Consider the following 24,275-nt stretch of genomic DNA (forward strand, 5'->3'; position numbering starts at 1 on the left):
CTTTTTGTAAAATATTTTTAATATTTCTTAAACTACATTTAAAAAACAACTATGATATTTGAAAAGCATAAGACATATTTTTAGAACCTATAAATATAATATATTATATGATTATATTGGAGTAAATACCACTGAAATTAGTTTAAATAGAAATGTATCAATTTGATACAGTGCGACCTGTCATGTAACGTTTCAGGTGCGACCGAAGGAGGGTTAAGAATTGTGCCAACAATATTTTTTGCCACACGTGCTTTACAGCACTTGGCAACATTTGTACTGTACTGTACTTTGTATTTTTTTCGAAATAAAGATGATTTGAACTGTGAACTGTGAACACACACACTGTCACATTACACCTCATCTTCAGTATTTAAAATTGTTATTATTTATCTGTTTGTTATTCTGTTACATATACTTTTATAATTTTTATACTGTTACATATTTATCTCATTGTTACATTCTAATATATCTATATCGTTGCATGTTTTTATATATTTATCTCATTGTTAAGTTATTATTATCATAATTGTTACATTGTTCTGTTTCTCTTTGCTAGTTGCTCCTGCATTATTTGGTATGATTGTTGCGTATTGTTATAAATTATTGCATAATGTCTTCCTTGTGTTGTCTGTTATCATTACTAGTTTTGTTATGTTATATGATGTATTATTGAATTGACTTTTGTATGTTATTACTACGATTGTTGTTACCACAGTTATTAGTCATTGTATGCCATCTTGATTAGTTTATCCTTAGTTAAGTAAACTCATGTATAAATGGTGGAACCGTTGGAAATAAATAAATAAATAAATGAACTTTGTTTGCAAGTATGGCTAAATCTCATAAACTCTTCCCTAGTATAAACGAACAGCATGCAGTGAACTGGTCAAAATTATCTCTACCATATATCAAGTTATTCAACATTAAGATTCATTAGAGGACCATTGCTTAGAAGAGAACATTTTCAGTGTTGCTGATGAAATGCAAATCCAGCCATGAGTATTAGAGCTCTTTTTACAGGAAGACACCATTTGCAACATTAAATATTCCTCCAGTTAATGTTTATGTTAAGTAAAAGGAATGGAAATAACAGTTATATGCTAAAAGAAACATACAACTGGAAAATCAGATTATAAACTTACAGAGCAGTTTTCAAATTATTTGCATCCAACCACCATGTTGCAATTTGCAACTCAGTCTAACTTACATCTGCTACAATCTATTGAATTATATTTTCCATGAAAACATGACTTTGTTTTTACCTACAAAGAATTTAGAACAATTTTCTTTTGTGTCAGTCTGTCTGTACAGAACACCCAAACATTATTTTATTGAATCTTTTGTAAATGTATAATATCATATACAGAGTGTTCATTTGAAAACTTCAAACTCGTATTAAAAGACTTATAGCCCAAGTAATCCAATCTGAAGTGGGCAAACAACCAAACTTCAACTCCAATGTAATGGTGCATTATAAAAGCAAATTATTTAGTCAACTTGTTGCAGTAACTAATGTATTTAATAATTTCTTTGTTTCAGCAGCAGATGAGCTTATAATGCAAAAAATTTCCTTGCAGTGTTCGCCAGACTCCAACCTTTCTTTTACTAACATGCGTTTTCGGTAAGGAAATCTAAAAGACCCTGCTCTAAAAGACAGGCCAATCTCACTACTTCCTGTCTTCCAAAACCTTTGAACATGCTGTTTACATTCAACTTCTAAATTATATAGAGGAAAACCAGTTATTAGATCACAAACAACACGGATTTCGAGCTGGAAAATCTACAATAACAACAGGTATAAACTTTATTAAGTCTATTATAGAGGCTGTAGGTCGTCATTAAAAAGTGATTGGAGTATTTTTGGACCTGACCATAGCTGTTGATAGTATTTCATATGACAAGTTACCTTGGTAGCTTTAGAATACATGGGAAGGCGCATGCTCGGTTTAATCTTTTTTTAATAGAAACAAATTTTCATTGATAGTGATAGATTGCATCAAGCTGAAAGTACAACATTTTTGGGACTCCTCACTGACCAGCATCTTTCTTAGAATAAACATGTTAATCATGTTATGCAGACATTTCCAGTGGTCTCTATGCACTGTACCAAATGTCTGATTGTATAAAAATGTATAATTTAGAGACATTAAAACATGTCAAACAATTTTGTACTGCCTCTCAATCGACTACAGTCGCTACAACACGCTTGGTAGAAAAGTAGCTCAGCATAATTTAGAATTTTTTTCAAACAAAAATGTTATACTAGAACAAAATTTATGCACCAACTACCAAATACTATTTCTTGACAGCCAAATGGTAGTAGGTTTAAAAACAATTAAGACAATATTTGCTTGAAAGGCCATTCTATTCATTGCAGGAGTTCGCTGAAAGAAGGAGCTTGTTTGTCAAGTGCTTTGGTTAATGACATATACATGTATAGTTCATTATCTGTGTTTAGTTCTAGAGCTTTACTGATTAGTTATAAGTTTTAACATTTTTGACACTATTCAATGTTTTAATGTACAACATTCCAGGAATAAAGATATTTGATTTGATTGTATCTACATAGAATGGATTAAGAGAAGGATTTGAGGATTAAAATGAAATAATTTGTAAATTCTGTCAGACCATTTTGGTCCTAAAAGATATTTAGAAAGTATTCTTTACAAGCCTAATAATCACACCAAATTAAATCTCAGTTCAAATTTGTGTAGTTTTTACTAGTTATGAGACAACATTAATTTAACATAAAAAGTGACTAATCCAAGGAGGCCACTACTGGTATCTTACAAACTATATGAACAAACTACGAAAGAACGACTAACCCTCTTTTGAAACACCTTCTAAAATCTGTATGCAAAACTTCAAAATGCTTGTACAATTTTTTAATATGAAAGAGGTTTAACCATTTATAATTTAAATATGTATTATAACAAACAAAATCATTGGAAACACTATTTGATACAACAGTATTATATAAGACCTATGACTACACACCTTTGAATGTAAGATGGACAGTGTGCGCACCGTATACATGGCTAAAATATCTTCTTTGATCAGCCTGACCTGGATCATGCCATAAATCTCTGTACCTTCTTTCGGCCAATACATGTCACATTTCCTCTGAAAAATAGTTTCAGAAACTGTTAATTATTACAGGAAAGTATATGTGGAATACGTCATTATACTATAATAAATGGATTTTTAAAAAAACTTTAATTAGCCTATATCTTTGGATGATGCATGTGTTATATATATATATACAGTAGAGTCCCGATAGTTCGAGTCTCGATAGTCCGAGGTTCCGTTAAATCCGAGCCAACAAATGTAAAAAAATAAAATGTGATATTTACATATTTGTACAACACACTCGAGCGCATGTCTGTAAACTGAGTGCTAGGCTACTTGGAGAAGCCGGCAGCCTGACTCATCAGTGCCACTTCATTTGCACCGCCCCACCCCCACCCTATTGTCAAGGCCACGGAACATCGCGCCCCGTATTGTCTAAAAATAAATCAGTTCGTTGCTCATCACGTTCGACTGCGGTACGGTTGTTCTAGATTACGATCGCAGTGCGCTTACCCGTCTGTTATTTAAAACGTACAGTACTCGTTGTCTAAATATTAAGTTTTAGTAAAAAAGTATTTTTTGAAGTGTTTATGTGTTCATTGTACAGTGAACTATGAGTTCAAAAAGTAAAAGAAAGTTTGTACCGATAAAAACAAAACTAGAAGCTCTTAACCCCTTGACTGCTGTAAAACGTACATATACGTTTTCGTCCGCGGAGCCCTCACTGCTACGCCCGTAAATGTACGGAACACTGATGTATCTCTTTGTTGTAGTCCACTACTACTGAACAAAGGGGCCCACACCATCTAGCGGCCTCAATATGAACTATCTGGACACTATTCTCTTGTTGATTGGTGCTGCTACCTGATATATTATATTTCAACTACCACAAAACCACGTGCATTTCTGTTCTGAATAAGTTTTGTCAAATGTCAGTCACAGAAGTGGTCTTGTCTTGTGCTTTTATGTGTTTTCGGACTTATTGAGGTGTTTTATTTATATAGTGTTTATTTATATAAAATATAATTACTAGTATAGTATTACTACTGGACATAATTTTGTTGTTGTTGGATAATTAGACTACCATTATGTCTATGGATAACGAAGGCGATTATGAGATTAGAAGATTTTTAGAAATGCCGAGTTCTGAAATAGGATTGGATTTGAGTGATTTATCAGAGGATGATGACGTTGTTGATACTGACCCTTTATACCAGCCAACATTATCGGTAAGTGAATCTGAATCCGACTTGGATCTTGATTGTAATACACTATTATTAGAGGAGGTTAGTGATCTTGACATCGTTGAGGAACAGAATTTACCTGGACCGAGTAGGGTAATTTCTAAACGAAAAAAAAACTACCCTCTAATGTAAATAGAAAAAAGAATAAGATAGAGAGAAAAAAACTGTTCAAACCTAAAGTAAAATCAAAAAACCAAAGTAATAAAAACGAAGGGGTTAATATAAATAAAACTAAATACACTCATTCATGGACATCAACTGATTTTATTCCACAAGTTTTTGAATTTGATAATTCGGAAAAGTGGGGTAGTGGATTCAGACACATTTTCAGAGAATTGTTCTGAACTGTATTGCTTTGAAAAAATTATTACTGACGAATTGTTAGATTTAATTGTTTTGGAAACAAACAAACAGTTTGAGTACATTGTTTCCACATCCCCCCCTTCAGAACACTCTCGATTGAAAAAGTGGGTCCCAATTACGAAGAAAGAAATGAAGTTATTTTTGGCTACTACAATGTTGATGGTACATAACAAAAAAAATAGCCATTGAAGATTATTGGTCGAGTGACCTCTTCATAAGAATAGTGTCCTCTAAATGCATGTCTAGAGACAGGTATTTTTATTATTTTGCGTTTATTGCACTTTTCTGATAATACACTTCCTCCCGCTCATGGCAAACTTAGTAAAATAAAGGAAGTGGTTGATATTTTCAGGGCAGCATTTTCCCGCAACTTCAAACCATTTTAGAAATCTATGCATTGACGAAAGTTTGTTGCTTTTCAAAGGACAGCTTGGCTTCAAAATGTTCATCCCTCAAAGAGAAGTAGGTTTGGAATTAAATTATTCCTGTTATGTGATTGTGAGACGGGTTTACATACTTGATAGCATTGTTTATATGGGAAAGACACTGACTACTCCAATTCCGAAAAATCTTGGTATTTCCGGAGCAATTGTGACAACTCTTCTCCAAAATTATCTCAACAAAGGCCACTGCTTATTTATTGACAACAACTGGTATTCCAGTCCCGACTTATTTACATTTTTGCACAAAAACAAAACTAATGCTTGTGGGACAGTAAAATCTATAAGATTGGGAATGCCACAGTTTCAGAAAGAGCTAGAAGTAGGTGAGCGGGAAGCCCTAAATAATGCACAAGTATAGCAGTCAGGTGGGATTGATAAACGAGAAGTTTGTCATGCTGACATCGGAGCACAAAGATGAGATGGTATCTACTGGTAAACTAGACAGAAAAACAAAAGCGGCCATTGTGAAACCCATATCTGTTCATGACTACAACCAAAACATGGGAGCAGTTTGACAGGTCGGACATGATGATCGTCAATGTAGAATGTGTACGCCGAACTACTCGATGGTATAAGAAGCTTTTTTTTTCCATTTTTTGGATATGTCTATATTAAATGCACATGCCATATACCTTTGGTCAAACAGGCAGAAAACCAACGTTGCAGCAGTTCCACCTAGAGCTTGTTCGCCAAATAATGGCTGATAATTTGGAACCACGGACAAAACAGAAAGGTGGCCGACCCTCTGTGGGTGATAATCCAATGCGTCTAACACAGCGTCATTTTCCATCTCTTGTACCATCCACGGAAAAAAAGAAAATGCACAACGTATTTGTCACGTTTGTAAAAAACACAAAACAAGGAGAACAGAAACGCCGCGAATCGCGCTACCAGTGCGCTGAATGCGATGTTGGGCTGTGTGTGGTGCCGTGTTTTGCACTATTCCACGAACTCAAAAATTATTGAATAATAACTCAAAGAGCTTTACAAAGTGTAAATACAAACAAATGTTCTAAATAAATACGTTTCTTTCATTGTGAGTATTATTTTTCACTTGCTAAAGAATTATAAACAGATAATTTCCTACCCATCTTTAGTTCCTTCAACCCCCCTCCCCCCCACCATCCCATTATATAAAAAATACGGGTTTCCCCCTAATTACTCCTTATTGTATTCTGGAACTGGCCCTCTAAATAAATAGTACTCAGAGTGCTGTTATAATATTGTTTTTGCCAATAAAATGATTAACATTAATTTTGGTTGCAAAGTGGCAAAAAAAACCCCGCAGTGAGGTGTCAGTACTGCAAGAGTATCACAGCATTCAAGGGGTTAAAAGACTTGATAAAGGTGAAACGTTAAAAAAATTAGCTGCCGAGTACGGAGTTGGTGAAGTGACAGTTGGTGACTGGCGAAGGAGTCGCGATAAAATTGAAAAATTTGCATCAGAAAAGTGCTCGGAAAAGTATACTAATGAGCGGAAGTCTATGAAAAAAGCAGAGTATGAAAAAACTAGCGAGGCCCTATTTTTATGGTTTTGTCAACAAAGAAACAAAGGTCGTCCTATTTCCGGACCTATTTTACAGGAAAAGGCATTGTACTTTCGCAATGAAATCAATGAAGGTGAGGAAGATTTTACGGCAAGTGTAGAATGGCTTGACCGTTGGAAAAAACGTTATGGCGTGAGGCAGTTAGAAATTTGTGGGGAGAAACTTTCGGCGGATTCCGAGGCAGTTGTTCAGTTCTGTGAAAAGTTAAGAAATCTTATTAAAAGTGAAAATTTAACACCTGATCAGATTTACAACTGTGATGAAACTGGTTTGAATTTTAAAACTTTGCCATCAAAAACTCTAGCTTCACGGGAGGAAAAAGCTGCTCCGGGTCACAAAAAAAGCAAAGAGAGACTGACTGTGCTAGCCGCTTCAAACGCGTCGGGAAGCCATAAATTAAAACTAACTGTCATTGGCAAGTCTGCTAAGCCTCGTGCGTTTAAAAACATGTCTATTTCAACGCTTCCAGCAACTTATACAAACCAAAAAAACGCATGGATGGACAAACAAATTTTTAAAAACTGGTTTTTTGTGAGTTTGTTCCTGAAACCAAAAAGTTTTTGAAGAAAAGCAACCTACCCTCTAAAGCCATCTTAACACTTGATAACGCAGGATCACACCCAGATGAAGGGGAACTGCAATGCGATGGCATACGTACGATGTTTTTGCCACCAAACGTGACCAGCCTCATTCAGCCTATGGACCAAGGCGTACTTGAAACTTTGAAAAAAAGTACAGACGCCGTTTGTTGCAATCAATGTTTCAAACAATTGAAGGAGAGGCAACCATAAAAGATTTCCTGAAAAAAGTCACAATCAAGGATGTTATTTATTGGATCGCTGAAGCTTGGAGCGAAATTAAACCAGAAACAATCCAGAAATCATGGAAGAAAATCGGAGTGTGTAAAATTGAAAATGATGATGAAGATGACGATCTACCGTTAATAAATTTAATAAACAGACTTCCTGGTTGCAATGGGACAAATCAAACTGATATTGGAGAGTGGATGAGTAGGGACGAACAGTTAGAGACAACAGACGACACCATAGTTGAGATGGTCACAGACATGACAACTGACGGGAGTGAGGAAGTGTGCAGGATACAGACCCGGCAATGACTCACAGCGACGGCTACGCGGCACTGGATGCGGCCCTGCGCTACGTAGAGCAGCAAGCAGAGGCGACAGCGGCAGACACGTTATTGCTTCGGCGGTGGAGAGACATGGCTGCCCGCAAACGCTGCAGTGTGGTGAAACAAAAAACTCTAGACAGTTTTTTTTTAAGTAAACATTGCATCTTTGGACCTCTGTAAGTAATTTCTTAATGCTGGTATTTGTAATAAAAGCATATTTCTTTTGTTTGCCTTCAGTTCTAATTATAACCCAATTTTTCTCAAAGTGTTCCGTATAATTCGAGTTCTTCACAATTCGAGGTACATTCGGTCCCATTCATCTCGGATTACCGGGACTCTACTGTATATATATATATGTTTTTAATTGGGAAAAAGGTATTTTTACAATAATTTGTTTGTGTAGCTTAAATTTTTTAAATGTAACGTAATTGCTGTAGTCGACTTATCCTACTAATAGTTCTTATTTTTTAAATTGGTTTATACAAGTGTAACCCTTAATGGCACATTAAAAATGACAAAAATTAATAAAAAAAGTGCTTTTTTACTAAACATTTTAATTGTAATTATTTATTTCCATTGAACTTGACATAGGACTTTTAAAACAATAAAATATGTACTGTTATTTATCTTGATGTTTTCTTGTTTGTCGAATTGTCACCCATCACAAATCAAAATAAAACGGGGCATTGTTACATGACGGATTAACTCGTTAGGTCCTTTCTTTTCTCATAAGTCAACTACGAATTAACTTGGCAAAAGCCATAAAGGGGTTAAGGTGTTCCAATCATCCAACAACTTTCAAATTCTCAAGCTTGTCATATTGTTCACAGTTTAATGACTTTGATGCCTCCCTACCTACGCCCCATATAATTTTTCTGTCAGTCTGCACATGTTTATTCTGTCCTCATTTTTGATGTTTAATCTTTTCTATTCCAATTTTTATTTATTACAACAGTGGTTTTGTGGCATGACATTTTTGTAGAACTTTGAAATTATAAGGTATTATGATATGGCTAGCAAAATAGGTACAAGAAAGATATTTGACTTTCCTATATTTGTTACAGCCAAAGACCTTCAAACTTCTAACTGTTGAAAAGTTCATCTGAGTTGTACACAAGAAAGATACTAAGTAGCACTAAAAGAGAATAACAAAACAATAATATTTTCTCACGTTGTTGGTAGAAAGGCTACGAAAATAATAGAATTGTATCAGAAAGCATTCACCCCAATGGTTAAAAATAAGATAATTTTGCAATTTGCTTGATAAATATTACACAATTATATATTACATATTAGTCTCAGTTATCCAACCTTCCGAGTTATCCGATCTTCTGGAGCAGTAAGTCATGTAACATGATTTTACGTAATATGTCGTGTAAGGCAGCCCCTTTCGTCACACCCGACTGTACACATTATAATCACGTACCAGGCGACAGGTTGGTAACCTTATTTTTTCTTTGTTTTGGCGTGCTGCAGTCCTCACATAACTCTTTCACTGAGAGGTTGTCTTGTTAATCGTTTCCTTGTTTCGTTTTGCCGTTTTCATTGGACTGTTTTTTGTGTTTTGATTTTATTGTGTCTGGCGATTAACACATTAAACCCTGAGCCTTTAACATCGAATTTGCTCAGTATACTGGCCGTTTTTTGTGATTTTGTAATTTAAATTTTTTTTAAATTATGAAGACATTGTTTTAACCTAACATATTATATACGAAATTAAAGAAGAGAACACGAAGTTTTAGAAAATGTGCATTTTTATGATAAAATAATTATGTGAACAAAATTATAAAGTAAACAATATAATGAAAAAAAATGAAATTTGAAAAATTATAACTTTGTATAAACGTTTTATTTTTCAACCACCTAATGTTGTATAAAAGTTTTTTTTAACCACCTAATGTTCTATAAATGTGTTTTTGATATAAAATTAACATAACAGAAAGATATTATTCATGTTAGTACTAATGGAAGGCCTATCATAATCATACTCACCATCATTCATGTCTTGATCATTAGGCCTAACGTCAAAATCTGGATCAGGATCATTGTTGTTGAGAAACTCACCCTACGATCCAGAGCCATAAATTTGACCCAAGTTTCTTTCAAACTGAATAGCAGATGATCTTTTATTTTCATTAAAAATACGATCATCCTCCTCCAAATCATGCTCAGAATCTGACATCATATTACGTATCATGCGCACCATGCGTATCATGTTATTTTGTCTAAATGATTACTCATTTTACACAATGATCAAGAAAAATAAAACTTGTATCACTAAGAAAACCAAATAAAATAAATTAAACCATCACTAAACCAACATTTATCACTTTATTCAGTAACAGTGGAACTTTGTTTATAAATAACAATGCTCGCATCACTGCGTCGTCAGTCGGTTACGTAACTAAGCAGTTGTGCAATAGTTGAAAATACTATTTTTACAGCTGCAAAACTGTTACTTGTCATAAGAAGACGTATAAATATAAACAATATAACATAGGAAATAGTCTGAAACAACTAAACCCGATTTTTACCGAAAACCTAAACGTATTTAATTAAGTACAGGAGCCCGAGTATAGGTCGGGCTCCGCACACAACGGCGTGCGTGCTAGCCCGACCTATACTCGGGCTCTGTATTCAATGTGTTAAAAGTTGTGGCGATGGCTTCAAAACTTAAAAAGGTTGTTGTCCAATGAAAGAAAAACTGAAAACCTTGAAGAGACTAGACAATGGTAAAACTTTATTAAAAGTGGCCCAAGATTATAACGTGGGAAAAACAACAGTAGGAGGTTGGAAGAGGAATCACAATGACATTTAAAAATAGTGTTCCAACTGCTTTGGAAAAGCTGATGACTGAAAAAATGCGAGTACGAAAAAGCTGACCACACCACAACCACAGGCTGTTGAGCAAACTGTTAAGCTGTTCAATCGTTTAAGGATTAATTTCATAACCTATTGGAACGCTTATCAGGTGATAAAATATTCAACTGTGATGAGACTGGTCTCAATTACAAATTGTTACCAACACTAGTGTCAAAGTGGCAGCGCCAAGTTACAAAGGTAGCAAAGAAAGAGTGAAAATTCTTGCAAGCAGTTATGTCATGGCAAATATGAGAATGAAACTGACTACGATAGGAAAGTCAAAAAATCCGAGAGCGTTTAATTTGAAATTTAAAAAAATTATCACGGAAAGTAATATTGCTGCTTGACAATGCTACATGCCATCTTGACGAGGACAAACTTAAAGATAAGAAAATAAAGGCCATGTTTTTGCTTCCAAAGGCGACCTCCTTATGTCAGCCTGTAGATCAGAAGACCTTAGAGGCAATGAAGAGGAATTATCAAAGAAACCTGATTTCTTCTTTAATTGACACTATGAATAGGAAGAAGACATAGTGAACAAATTGCATCATCTTAATTTGAAAGACGTGGCTTACTACATGGCCCCATCATGAGAGAGTATTAGTGCAAACACCATTGCTAAATCCTGGTAAATTTTGCTCCAAGAAAATGAAGATTCTCTGTGTGGTACAGAAGGAGACCGAACTGCACAACACTAGCCTACTTCAATTTTTACAACTAGTGCCGGGTTGCACAAACGCAACAGAAGAGTAAGTGAATGAGTGGATTGCTCAAGACAGATGAAGAAATAGTGAACATGGCAAATGGAAAAGGAGAAGACGATGAAGAGGAAATGGTGTTGGAGAAAAGTGCACAGAAAGTTTCACACAGCAAAGGACACAAAGCTTTAGAAATGACGTTAAAGTAAGCAAAGCAGCTGGAGAAAACATTGTCTACCAAGGTTTCACTTCTGAGGAGACTGAGAGATTTGGCGGCCAGAAAACGAAAACAAAAGAAATCACGAACTTTTTTTACCCAAGCTTAAGTTTAGTTTTGTAGTTTACTGTACCAGTTTAGTTTAGCTTTGTATGTGAATATGTACCAACTGTAAAATGTGTTTTATTACTTTGCCTTAAGTGCATTTGGATGTGCAAATAAAATTTAAAGCCCCCATAGACATAGACATAGACATTCTTTATTGCCATTAAACATGATATGCAATAGGCAGAGTCAAATTACAACATGATTCATAACCAAATTACAATAGAATCTTCAATTGCAGGTTACAAGTTAGAAAATTAATTAAGAGTAAGTTTTACATTGCAAAAATATAAAAATATGAGTTTAAGGCACATACAAAGCGTCAACAGTTAAAAGATCCTTAAAACTAAATTAAAATGGTAACTTAGCTTAAAATTTAAAAGTTGTCTTGTTAAAAGTGAAATTTAAAAAAAAACTCTTTTACATCATAAAATGGGTTATCTATTAACCAGTTATACATAACATTCTTAAATCTAGCACTGCTGATGTGATGAACAATTGGTGGGAGCCTGTTAAAAAGCTTTATGCTCATAACATTGTAGGAAGACATAGTTTTGCTTAGCCTATAGTGAGGAAAACGAATAGTGTGACTAGACCTGGTAAAATGGTTATGTACATCAGTAGCAGGGGAGTGTTGAAATAAATTATTTTTCACATGACATAAACATACAAAGATATACAAGTTGATCACAGTCAAAATTCTCTCTCTAACAAAAAGTGGTCTACAATGGTCAGTTGAACCTGAGAAAGTTAATATCCTTAATATCTTCTTTTGTAACAATAAAACATTTAATACACCTATACCATTACCCCAATACATAATACCGTACAATAGCACAGAGTGAAAAAAAGCATAATAACATTGTTTTAAAAAGTTGGTGGGTACAATTTCTCTTAATCTTCTAATCAGGTACACTACTTTACAAAGTTTACTACAAACATGTTCTATATGTGAATGCCAAGATAATTTTGGGTCAATATAAAAACCTAACAATTTAACAGGTTGTACAAAGTCTACATTATTACTATTGAGAAAACTATTGTTTACAGAAAAGTTTATTATTTGAGTTTTTTCCACATTCAGTAAAAATGTATTTGCTGCATACCACTCAACTGCTTCACTTAGAACTGTATTTGTCATGTAATCACACAAATTGAGATAACAGCTATTGGACTTAAAAAAAGTAACATCATCAGCAAACATAAGTGTACTTGCCGATACATTATCAGGAAGGTCATTAACCATTAGCAAAAAAAGAAAAGGGTCCAAAACTGAACCCTGTGGGACACCATACAGAACTTGGGCAGCATCGGATAGAGAACCATTGACATAAATTTGTTGATAGCGGTTATTTAAATAAGATTCAAAAAGTTTCAATTCAGTACCAGTAACCCCATAATGCTCTAACTTTTGCAAAAGGACGCCACGGTCGACACAGTCGAAGGCCTTGCTTAAGTCGCACATTAGAGCTTGTGACAACTCGCCTTTCTCACAACCTTCAATAATTGAATCCACAAGGTCACCGACAGCGTCAACCGTAGACATACCAGGTCTAAAACCAAACTGGGTAGGAGCAAGTAACTGGTGAGACTCAAAGTAACTGCTGATTTTGTTCTTGATGACTGCTTCTACAATCTTAGCTATGACAGGAACTAAAGATATGGGCCTATAACTAGCTGTATCCTCCCTGTTTCTTTTCTTAAAAATAGGTATAACTTTAGAAATTTTCAGCTGCTCAGGAAAAGTGCCTTCAAGCAAACACCTATTTATACACTCTGTCAAGGGAAAGACAATTACATCAGCAACGGATTTTATGAAGTCATTGGGCATGAAATAGATATCTTTACTTTTAGATGGTTTAAGTCTAATCAAAATTCCAAGGACCTCATCAGTAGTAACACTCTTCCACCTGAAACAAACATTAGGTCTGGGTACTTTCTTCATACATGATCAAACCAATCCACGGACAGTGTCCGTACGATTCTGGGTCTGTCAAACGGACAGGTCGGGCAGTGAGTGGGAACGACAGCCTTGGAATGGGAAGCGTCAGCAGGCGTGTTCACGGATTGGTCGGATTGTGTATGGGGGCCTTTACACAATGGCAACATCATTTTTATCATTTTACGCGTTATCTGACCTTGCCGCGGCCGGTTTAGGTAGGATAATAGAGACTATTGTACAACCTCTGAAAAAACTTGTTAAACATTAAATAACAGTTTTAGTCAATGTTTAAAAAAATGAATACAACCAATACATTCATTAAAGTAAAGTTATGAAACCTCCAGATAATGTAGTTCAAACACCAATCTATACTGTGTAAATTTTAAAAAAACCGAATGAATAGTTAATAGCCAACAAACCTTCCAACTTGGCTATCAGTCTGAAAATGTAAAAAATAACAGCTCTTCTAAAGAATTTTACAAAACTAATTATTTTTATACATTAATATAAAATTTACAGGCACAAAATAAAATATATCTAAACCAGCATTACAGTTCAAGGTTTGTTTCAATGAGATAGATGAACCATGCTCAAGAGTTTTCCCTTACATTATTTTGTTTGGTGGTAGTAGTGTGTAATTTTTATTGTTGAAATATCCTTTTTTTAATTTTAAAATGAAAACTTTTTTAACTAATAACTTTAAAGCTAGAAAATAATTCTGATTTATATTAATTTCCTAAGGAAATTAGCATTAATTTCATAATGCTTTTAATCAGGTTATCATTTTGTTTTATGACACTATTACAATAGATGTTTCACAAAGTGGGATAGTTACAAATTTTCAATGAGTAAATAAATCATTTTACATCAATATTTGGTGAAATTTTCAGGAAATTTGAAAAAGCCTTCTGAATTTAGTCTAAGTAATACACCAAGCAAAACTACTGTTTAATTAAAGTGAAATGTTGGTGAAATAAGTGACAACAGGAAATCAGCAAAAGCCTATTATATGTATGTGCTGACGTGGACCATTAACAAACCATGTTCACAGATTGCGATGTTGGTCGGCTATTGGCTTATATATGTCACATCCTTGCATGGATCACAAAATGGTACACAATTTGTAGGTTGTTTCATCTAAATTAGGAGTTTAGTTAACTTGTTTGAAGTACTAAATGGTCGTGTAAAATAAATTATAAAGAATTTTTAAAACCTATAAAAAATGTACACTGTTATTCTATCACATTCAAAACCGTGTAATATTAGCAATTGGATGTTAACAAATGGTTTTCTAAGGTCTTTTTTTATTAAAACAAAAGACATAAAAAGGCTTTAGTGGACACATTATGTGAATTTTTTACTTAAAACAAGAAGCTTAGAAACTTTTAATTGTACTTCGTCCTAAAAGAACCTTTGCACTTGCTTCCTGAGTGACAGGATAAGTAGATAAGTAAGCTTGGGGGTAGGGACTACCTCCTAATGAGATCCCATAAGTCATGTTACCTGGCAAGAACAGAATGCTAGCTCTGCTTCAGTATCTCAGTCAAAGCGGGCAGAGGACAGCATTCATTAATGTCTAAGCTAGCAACAGTCTTTAACACAAAGGGAGCTTCACCTCCTCCAGCAGTCATCCTCCGCAGTAAACTAGACCTATCATCGTCACACACTTCTATTCGAATATCCCAAAATTTCTGATTAGTGATGTGCTGCTCCTGGACATCCACATCCATTGGGTTGCCCAGATATAAATGACACATCGGCTTTTGCTGTACCCAATGCTGATTGAACTGGAACGTGAACCAGTAAAAAGTGAACCTTTCTTTTGGGGTATGTGAAATTAGATGGGAGTAGTATGGGCTACTAGAGGCCCATGATGGCCAGAAGTAATATTATATGTTCACCTATCCGATAAGGCCGATGGTAGAAGAGGCAAAAATATAAAATATGGCTTTTTCCAACAAAATTAAGTCAGGACATGCAACAACTCATCAATCTTTTGACATACAAATACATTTGGGATTTTTTATATTTTACTTGTAATGTCAACACGCATGTGTTAACACAACACACTGCATTCTCAATGCACCTTTCAAATTAAGCGTCAATTTGTTCTACAAACTAATTAACAATTGGAAAAGTGGAAATATTTGTAAGTAAAACTCATTAAACCAGTCAACATACCCTTCCTCTCTCCACCAGGTTTGTAATCATGACGATTATAGCAACTCCCTGTTCCCAAATCATCCTCCAGAAGGCATCAAAGGTGCAAGGCAAGGGCCCCTGAGTGCCGATGTAAGCATTGGCTCGTTGGAACCCATCGATATAGTTTGCATTGATGTAGTCACTCCACCTACTCTGGCCAGGCATTGGAAGCAGTCTAACTCGGCTATGGTCATCTGTAAAAAACATTTTTGATTGATTTATCCCTAAATATTTAGGACAACATAAATTTGTGAATGCAAGGAACATTTTTAATTTATTACCACTGTACAAAGTTAGTTTTAATAAAAATGGAACTTATTTTTTGAAGGTGAGACAATTGTTATAATTCTGATGTCGTTGTTACCTTATCTTACTATTTTTATTATGTACCCATTGACCCTCTACTCACCTAATAATCCCACATTCCATTTTAAGGTCTAGACTAATATACAGTTAAGTCCTTGTTACCAAAAGTAATCAAGGATATGACCACAAATGATCCAATGTTGCATAAAAATTTTTCAAAAGCCACGACAGTCACAACCAATCATTTACATTTAGTTAAAAAGTTTATTTGTTTCAGAGCAGGTTCAGCATCTATTGTAGTTTCCATATTTACTAGGAGTAAAGTTACAAACTTAATGTTTTTATAATGCAAACAATGTTTTGTTGTGAGAAACCAATCTTATTAATCAACTGTTAATCAACATGTAAACAGAATGTGACTATAAATACCAGTCTTTCTAGAATGAATAAACTTGTTAATTAAAAGCTTATGTTTTACAAAAATGGCAGAGAGATGTTGCACAATGTCAAGCAACAGACTAATCAGTGAACACAACATTCAAACCACACCATTCACAAGATGCACATCCAATTTAATCTCACTCAATTAGTTGCATTTTCAGAATTTGTATCTCTTTCTGTTGTGTTCATTTTGCACACACTTTTGGTCCTTAAGTACTTCTAATGCAGGAACAAAATGATTAGTTGGGGAAACTAACAATAATGACAGTTCTAGAAATACTTCATAATTATTATCAAGTAGATGTTCTACAAAAATTAAGATTTAGAATTAAACACCTGTTTAAACATTTCTAATATGTGATTGGTTTTACTGCATATAACATAATGACTGTATCTCAAAAAGATAACAAATACCCACACTGAAAAACAAATGAGAACTAGAAAAAAGAAGTTTATAATCTTTTGTTAGATCACTGATAAGAGTATACAACCAAGCCATTCCATCAAAACGTTTACTAGCAACCGAAAAAAACTTTGTTGCTAACAATTATAATAGCCTAAGGGAGGAAAATAATTGAAAATGCTAAATGTCACTACAATAATGTTTTGATATCTTTCAAAAATCTTACTTTGTGTTTTATATATATATTTCTGATGCTATTAATTATTCTTTAAATTTACTAAGTCATCACTATTAACCTAAGGATAATGAATAATTAATTGCCACAAGTCATATTATTCACCTGTTAATTAATAAATGTAAATCACCACAAATGAACAATTTAAAACTAACACTAATTCTTTTACCTGCAAACTTGAGATACTTCGTTTGAAGTTTGTTTTTGACAATGGAAAGATTGTGAAGGAAACAGGATTTTTACGAACCTTTGTCATCGTTCAGTGATACAAAATATCAGTAACACTATGTTTCGAGATCTGCAATCTGATCTCTTCTTCAGGTAAATAACTAACCTAACACATAATAAAAATCTAGGTTAAAATAAACAAATCATACTAGAGCTCTGTGACACGCATAAGTTAGGAATCACAACCACCTTGATTTGTGTCAACTTCACTAACTCTAAAACATGCACTTAATAAAAACTAAACACAACACTAATTATCAGTGTCGCAGTCAGTCGTTGGTGGTTGATTGGCTGATGCAGACCTATTATGACCTGTATTCTGTAGTTCAGTTTTAATAACTAGTGAAGTTGACATAATTAGTGATGTCCGGAACAAGCTTGTTTCCTTGAACTTGAGATAGTTGCTAAGAATTCTTGACAAGCTTACCAAATTTCCCTTCTTCAGGTTTAATGTTTAGCTGCAGAAAGATATACACACACAGTAAAATGCTTCTGTATGGCAACTATAATGCTGTGTTCAGGGTTTAAGCTGAGATGAAAATTCTCGTAGCAAAACGCTAACAAGCTCTTCAGGCATTTTAGCAAAAATATGAAGATTACAATAATACTTATTGAAAAACAATCTGCAGTTCTAAAATACTTTAGCCTACAGAACCAATAATTACATTAATATATATACTATTGTTAAAATATTTTAAATCTCAATAATTAAATGATTTTTTCCTAAGACGTTTTATTAAAAGTAGTAAAAGTTAATTTATTGTAAAAATATGTAAAAAACTTAAGTCTTTTCTCAGTTTAAAATACAAAATAAAATTAAATGGTATGGTTATTTTGTATAAATCAATGAACTTTGACCACCAATTTATTTAAAAAAAAACTAATTAGGCCCTACCAACATCATCCAAACTGTAGCCTTTTTTTTTTGTAAACACCAATGTTTACTCCTCATTGAAATGGACCTTTCTATTATTTCTTTCAATAGACATTATTAACAAATTTCTTAGATTGATTATGCTAAACCTTTCACGAATGTCTTTCAAAACAAAATCTGACTATAACATAACCTCAAATCTGCAGTACTACTTACAGACGCCAAGAGAAGGCGTTAAGAAGTGTCAGCCACAGCGCTGTAATATGAGTATCAGTATCAGATCTGCTGTTATTGCAACAAGCATGGGCGTTCGTTGGATACTACTCTCGCATCATGAACGTTGACCACAAACTAACTAGTTGAGCAATCAAAGGAGTTAAATAAACATGTATCTTGTTTATGTCTGTGTCAAGGAATAAATCAAATTGTTTTTTAGGTTCTATGTCGGTAAGAATGAAAAATGGTACCTGTTTTGGTGCTTTTAACCAGACTACAATTTTGAATATTCATAAGTAGGAAAACTTTTAATCCTATTGAGACCAAAATTTTAAACAATATACGTACAATAGTACTAACTTAATGATTCTAATTTATAATTTTTTAATTATATGTATAAAAGTTTTTGTCAAACCAGCTGTTGGAAAACCATTTTAACTTTTATTCTCAACCGGGTTCGGTTAAAAAAATCGGCATTGGTCACATTATTGAGCTTGTAGTCATTATTTTTGTTTTAAAGGCAATTTATTTTTGTAAAAACAAATTAAAACTATAGTTTTTAACACCACTTTAACTTAAACAGATTTTGTTCATTTTCCACGGCTGGCACCTGCTCAAAATTCACAACGATCGTGCTCGGTTCACTTATGCCCTTAAGTGCAAAAGGAAGCCGTAGTACATTATATATTGTTTTAATATATTGGATAATTTACCATCAGCTTTTTCATACAAGCTTTGGGCCTCCAATGGCAGGTTCAACAATAAATAATTTCACTTTCAAAATTACAGTTTAGTAGTAAAGCGCCAAAACCAGTACCTACATTCATTGTTACAGACAAAAAACTTTGTTATTGTTTGTAAATAATTTGCTTTATATGTCGGGAAGCAAAAATAAACAAGCTTAACTTTAATGTAACTCCAATAATCTTATAGCTCTATTAGTTAGTTTGTAGGTAACGTTCAAATTTGGGTATGTATTCTTTTTGATCCGAGAGTAGGCAGGCATTTTCCAACCAGACAGTTCATCGATTGGCGGCGATAGTACCTGTCTAATATTATACATACGTGAAATTAAAAGTGATGAGAAAATATATGATCTCAGTTTCATTGAAAAACAATATTTGTATCGCTGTAAACTGATTTTAAAAATTCTATACACTTTTCGTGGTTAGTTGTTCTTTCTCGCTTTCATTGAAATTTTGCGAGAGCTTTTCTCAACAGCGTCACATTTTCTCAGCTCGTTTTGCAAAATGTGAAAAAAGCGCTCACAGCTTAAACCCTGGCTGTGTTGCTTGACAGCATTTCAGGTAACAGTAATCATTAGACTGCCGAATAAGACTGTTAGAAGTTTATCTTTTTAGAAAGGTTTGACTTTTCTGGTAGTTGACGAACACTAGCAAGTTATTGACTGCCAGACTATATGTATTACTTGACAGACCTTGTATACAGATCCAAAATACTTTTCAGTACAAAGTGGCTGCCATGAAATTATAGAGGTGGAATAAAGTATTTTATCAACAGTATAATAATAAAGTATTTCTCCAGTAGATCTGGTCTAAGTACCACGGCTAATTTTTAAGCTCAGCAAGAAATTAAATAAAATAGTTGAATATTCTAAACAAACTAATTTACAATAGTTATAAACAAACCAATACAATGTTTTTCACTTTTTGTGATAGACCAACCAGTTTAAGAATGAGACTACCCATAAAGGGTGAGATAAGGGCAAAGCTTTTCACAATGATTTCATAGTGCAATGTGAAAACAAAGAACAGCATCTGTCCGCTTTCCCTAACCCTCATTGGTCCTTAAATGTGTTTCCAATGTTTACTGTTGTGTGCCCAATATATTAAGTTTATCAATATACTTATATTTAGCCCAGTTCTATTCGAAAGTTGTGTTTTAATTTTATAAACAACTTTCATACAGAACTTGTTTGTAAGAAAATAGCCTCTGATATAAAATATATGATATTATTTGCACATCTTTTTGAGGGTTTCCAGATTTTGGGTTTTCATCACTGGATCAAATTCTACTTTTAGAAAGGAAACTAAGGTAGATGTTATTTGTTGTTGTACTGACAATTTCATTACTAATTCAGGAGTGATTCAAGGTTACAATTTAGAACCTTATTTTTGTTGTCTATCCTGAACTATGGACATGTAGTTTTATGCTCATTATATTTATATTTACTGATCGCTACAGTTGTATTTAGCCAAGCAATCAACCACTGACTCTGCTGTACGGCGGTAGAGACAAACGGTTTTTCCTGAACCTCTGAAAAGTAGTGAACCAAAAAAGAGTTTTAAATAAAGCTTTTTATTAAAACTAAGTGATGAACGAATTGGTCAGGTTGGTAAGAAAATTCTAAATTGTCCTGATTAAGCACATACACAGTTTACTCCCAAAGCGGTGACTTTTTAATTGGCAATAACTTAAACTGTAGTCAAATAAGCATGGCAATATAGCATGTTTATTCACTTTCTCCCTCCACAAATTTTCCCAATATTGAGTCTAACTTATTCAGAAGAGGTTGCTGTCCTAATTCACAGAATTCTAAAATGAAGACCTTGTGAGAATTAATAATACCACGAGAAATGTATCATTCTAAACTGTGACTAAATAGAGCACTTTTAAAAATCGTGAAATGTTAAAATTTCTGTTTTGTTAATTTGAAATTGTAAAACATACATTACCTATTGTCTATTAATTGCTTTTAACTACACCTTGAATGTACCACCTAATGAATATTTAAAAGTAAAGAGAAAATTAGTATTTATATCTTACAAGACAATATGTTGAGATATCTGTTCTTCAGCTTGTTCTCTGGGTGTTGAGAGTACTCTGTGGTGAATTCGTGGTGGTTAGCAATAGCTTGGATGGCCTCATACTCTTTGCTGAAGCCAATGTCTCCATCAGCATGGAGAGATGCAACATGAGCAGCAAATTGTCCCAGAGGCACAGTAGACTCAGGATCCCGGGTGTCCCAGTCTGTGACACTGGTCTGGGGCAGGGGAGGGGAATCCTCTAGATAGTAATAGGCAGCGTGCAAGCAGTTCCTAGAAATTATACTTGTGTTACCAACATTACAGTTACAAGTAGTTTGGGTACATAACATTTAAGGATCTCTTAAAGTACAAAGTTTTACTAAAGTATTGCTCAGTAACTTTCAATGTTTTTTATGTGGTTTACATATGAGGCCATACAATTTTCTCTCTTCTCTCTTTTTTAAACTTTTATAAATTACACTTTTTCAACCTATAAAATATAACTCCCCACAATATTGCGACTAAACATCTATAATTTATTTTTAATAGCTACAACTCTGGAAAATTATTTTAGATTATAAAGGGTGATACATAATTATATAAGTCAAACTTTAACCCTCGACCTAGCAGTTGATTTTTCTCAAACTGGCAGATAGGTTTTGGGTGAATTTCAGACTGTTTTAAAAAATGTGTACAAAACCTGTTGTCTACTACAAATTTACTATATTTGATATAATTTTGGTAACAATTAACTAGATGATGTACAATACTATAAAAATGTCAAATCTTTTAGAACATAAAAGTTATAAAACTGGTAATAAAAAATATAAAAAAGTTGGGAGTATACCTAAGAAAGAAGTTATATAGACAAATTTTTAAATTTCAAGATAGCAAAAATATCTTGCATTTATTCTAGTATTATGGAATGTATAGTTTTATATGGGTTTTTGACACATACATGACATATAATAATTACACTGGAAATAGTATATTGAAATTAATAGTTAGCATATAAATCATAATATATACTATTTGTTATCACAACATACTCTTGACTATGTACAAGGTTAAATAGGCAACTAGCTACAAACTGAGTGCAACATTGTGATCTATGCATAGACAGAGTCTCTAAAATAAAAACAGATTAATTTCAAATACAGAAAATGTTATGCACTATATACCACTCAGAACAACCATATACGAGGGCCATCCGGAAAGTAGTACCCGTTTGTGAAATAAAGACACAGAAGTAAATATTAACAAATATAAACATTTTTATTGAAAAGAGCATACCTTAAACTACTTCTCCACATAATCTCCAAGCAAATTTAAGCATTTGTCATAACGTGTGACGAGTTTTTGTATTCCAGCGTCATATTCCTCCGCCGCCAGCCGATTGAAATACGTAGTCACGCCTTCTTTAAGTTCTTCATCGCTGTCAAATCTTTTTCCCGCCAAAAACTCTTTAAGTTTTGTAAAGAGATGAAAATCTGAAGGGGCCAAGTCCGGGCTATACGGTGGATGGTCGAAAATTTCCCAATTGAATTGCTGCAGAAGCTGTTGTGTTATCCCCGCTGCATGAGGCCTGGCATTGTCATGGAGGAGAATGACGCCATCAGACAATAGACCTCTCCGTCGATTTTGTATTGCCCGCCGTAATTTCTTTAATGTTTCACAATACGCATTAGCATAATAGTGTCTCCACGGGCCATAAAATCAATAAGCAGTACACCACGTCGATCCCAGAAAATGGTTGCCATAAGTTTCCTAGTGGACAGAACAGTCTTGATTTTTTTTGGTTTCTTTGGTGAATGAGTATGATGCCACTCCATTGACTGTCGTTTATTCTCAGGTGAAGCATAACAAACCCACGTTTCATCACCAGTAACTATGCGATTCAAGAACGTGTCTGCTTCATCAGAATAACGTTCCAAAAATGTGAATGCAGCAGCCATACGCTTGGTTTTGTGCTCATCTGTAAGCATGCGAGGGACCCACCTTGCACAAATTTTTGAATAATGCAGATGGTCTTTGACAATTTCATGAACAATTGTTCGAGAAACATTAGGGAAATGTTCACAGATGTCATCAATTGTGACGCGCCGATCGTTCCTCACAAATTCGTCTACTGACCTCAGCAGTTGATCTGTAATGACAGATGGTCTCCCTGAACGCTCATCGTCGTGTGTGTTCCCCCTCCCCAAGTTGAAATTACGACACCAGCGCCGAACAGATGACTCTTCCATCACATTGTCTCCATACACTTCCTTTAATTGGCGATGAATATCACAAGGTCGAACGTTTCTTGCGTTGAGAAATTTTATTACAGCCCTCACTTCACAACTGGCGGCGTTTTCAATTTTTTTAAACATTATGAACTGCCACAGAAACAACACAGGCAATGCTAGCGTCACGGAACTTGTAACAGAGAAGGCAGACAAGCCACTGAAGCGATCTGACCTTGACCGGCGGCTACTCGCGTCGTCAGTGCCTCATGCGGCGTAAACGGGTACTACTTTCCGGATGGCCCTCGTACACTAAGGGACTGAAAAGGAGGATATTTTATTAAATTTTTTTGGTTATTTAATGGCTTATTTTACAGGCTTTATTCTATAGTTATCTTATTGGGGACGATTCCTCATCTTACAACTGCAGAACTGACTGGTATTATCCTAATCAGTTTTAGAACTACTGATAATAATGCGGTCAGGTATTCTTTCTTTTACTCCCTTTGGAACATTACTTGGCTCAGTGTGTATGTTTGAACAGTATTACAGATCATTCAAAACATAGTCACCAACAAATTGTACAGAGCCATTGCTAAAAATATTTATAAAGACATAAGTTCACCAGTGTATTATTTGGTTTCACTTGCTTAAGAAGTTATTTCAATTTGTGAAAGATGAAAATATCACTAGGTTTTCCAGATTAGTTTAGCTGTAATTCACTTGACAACATGAAGTAGGTGTCATGCCAAAACA

At 34.2% G+C, this 24,275-nt stretch overlaps 1 protein-coding gene across 1 annotated transcript in view; it reads right to left on the bottom strand.

Moving 5' to 3' along the window:
- The window catches only part of LOC124369305 (tyrosine-protein phosphatase 99A-like), a 92,866-nt gene that overhangs the window by 35,004 nt on the left and 33,587 nt on the right, over window positions 1–24,275 (bottom strand). The window contains exons 6-8 of the mRNA XM_046827243.1: window positions 21,314–21,585; window positions 15,803–16,017; window positions 2,998–3,123 (exon numbers count right to left, since the gene is read on the bottom strand). Coding sequence (XP_046683199.1) covers window positions 2,998–3,123; window positions 15,803–16,017; window positions 21,314–21,585 — 613 coding nt within the window. The remainder of the gene's footprint in view (window positions 1–2,997; window positions 3,124–15,802; window positions 16,018–21,313; window positions 21,586–24,275) is intronic.

This window comes from Homalodisca vitripennis, chromosome X (assembly GCF_021130785.1).
Source record: "Homalodisca vitripennis isolate AUS2020 chromosome X, UT_GWSS_2.1, whole genome shotgun sequence".
Lineage (NCBI taxonomy): Eukaryota > Metazoa > Arthropoda > Insecta > Hemiptera > Cicadellidae > Homalodisca > Homalodisca vitripennis.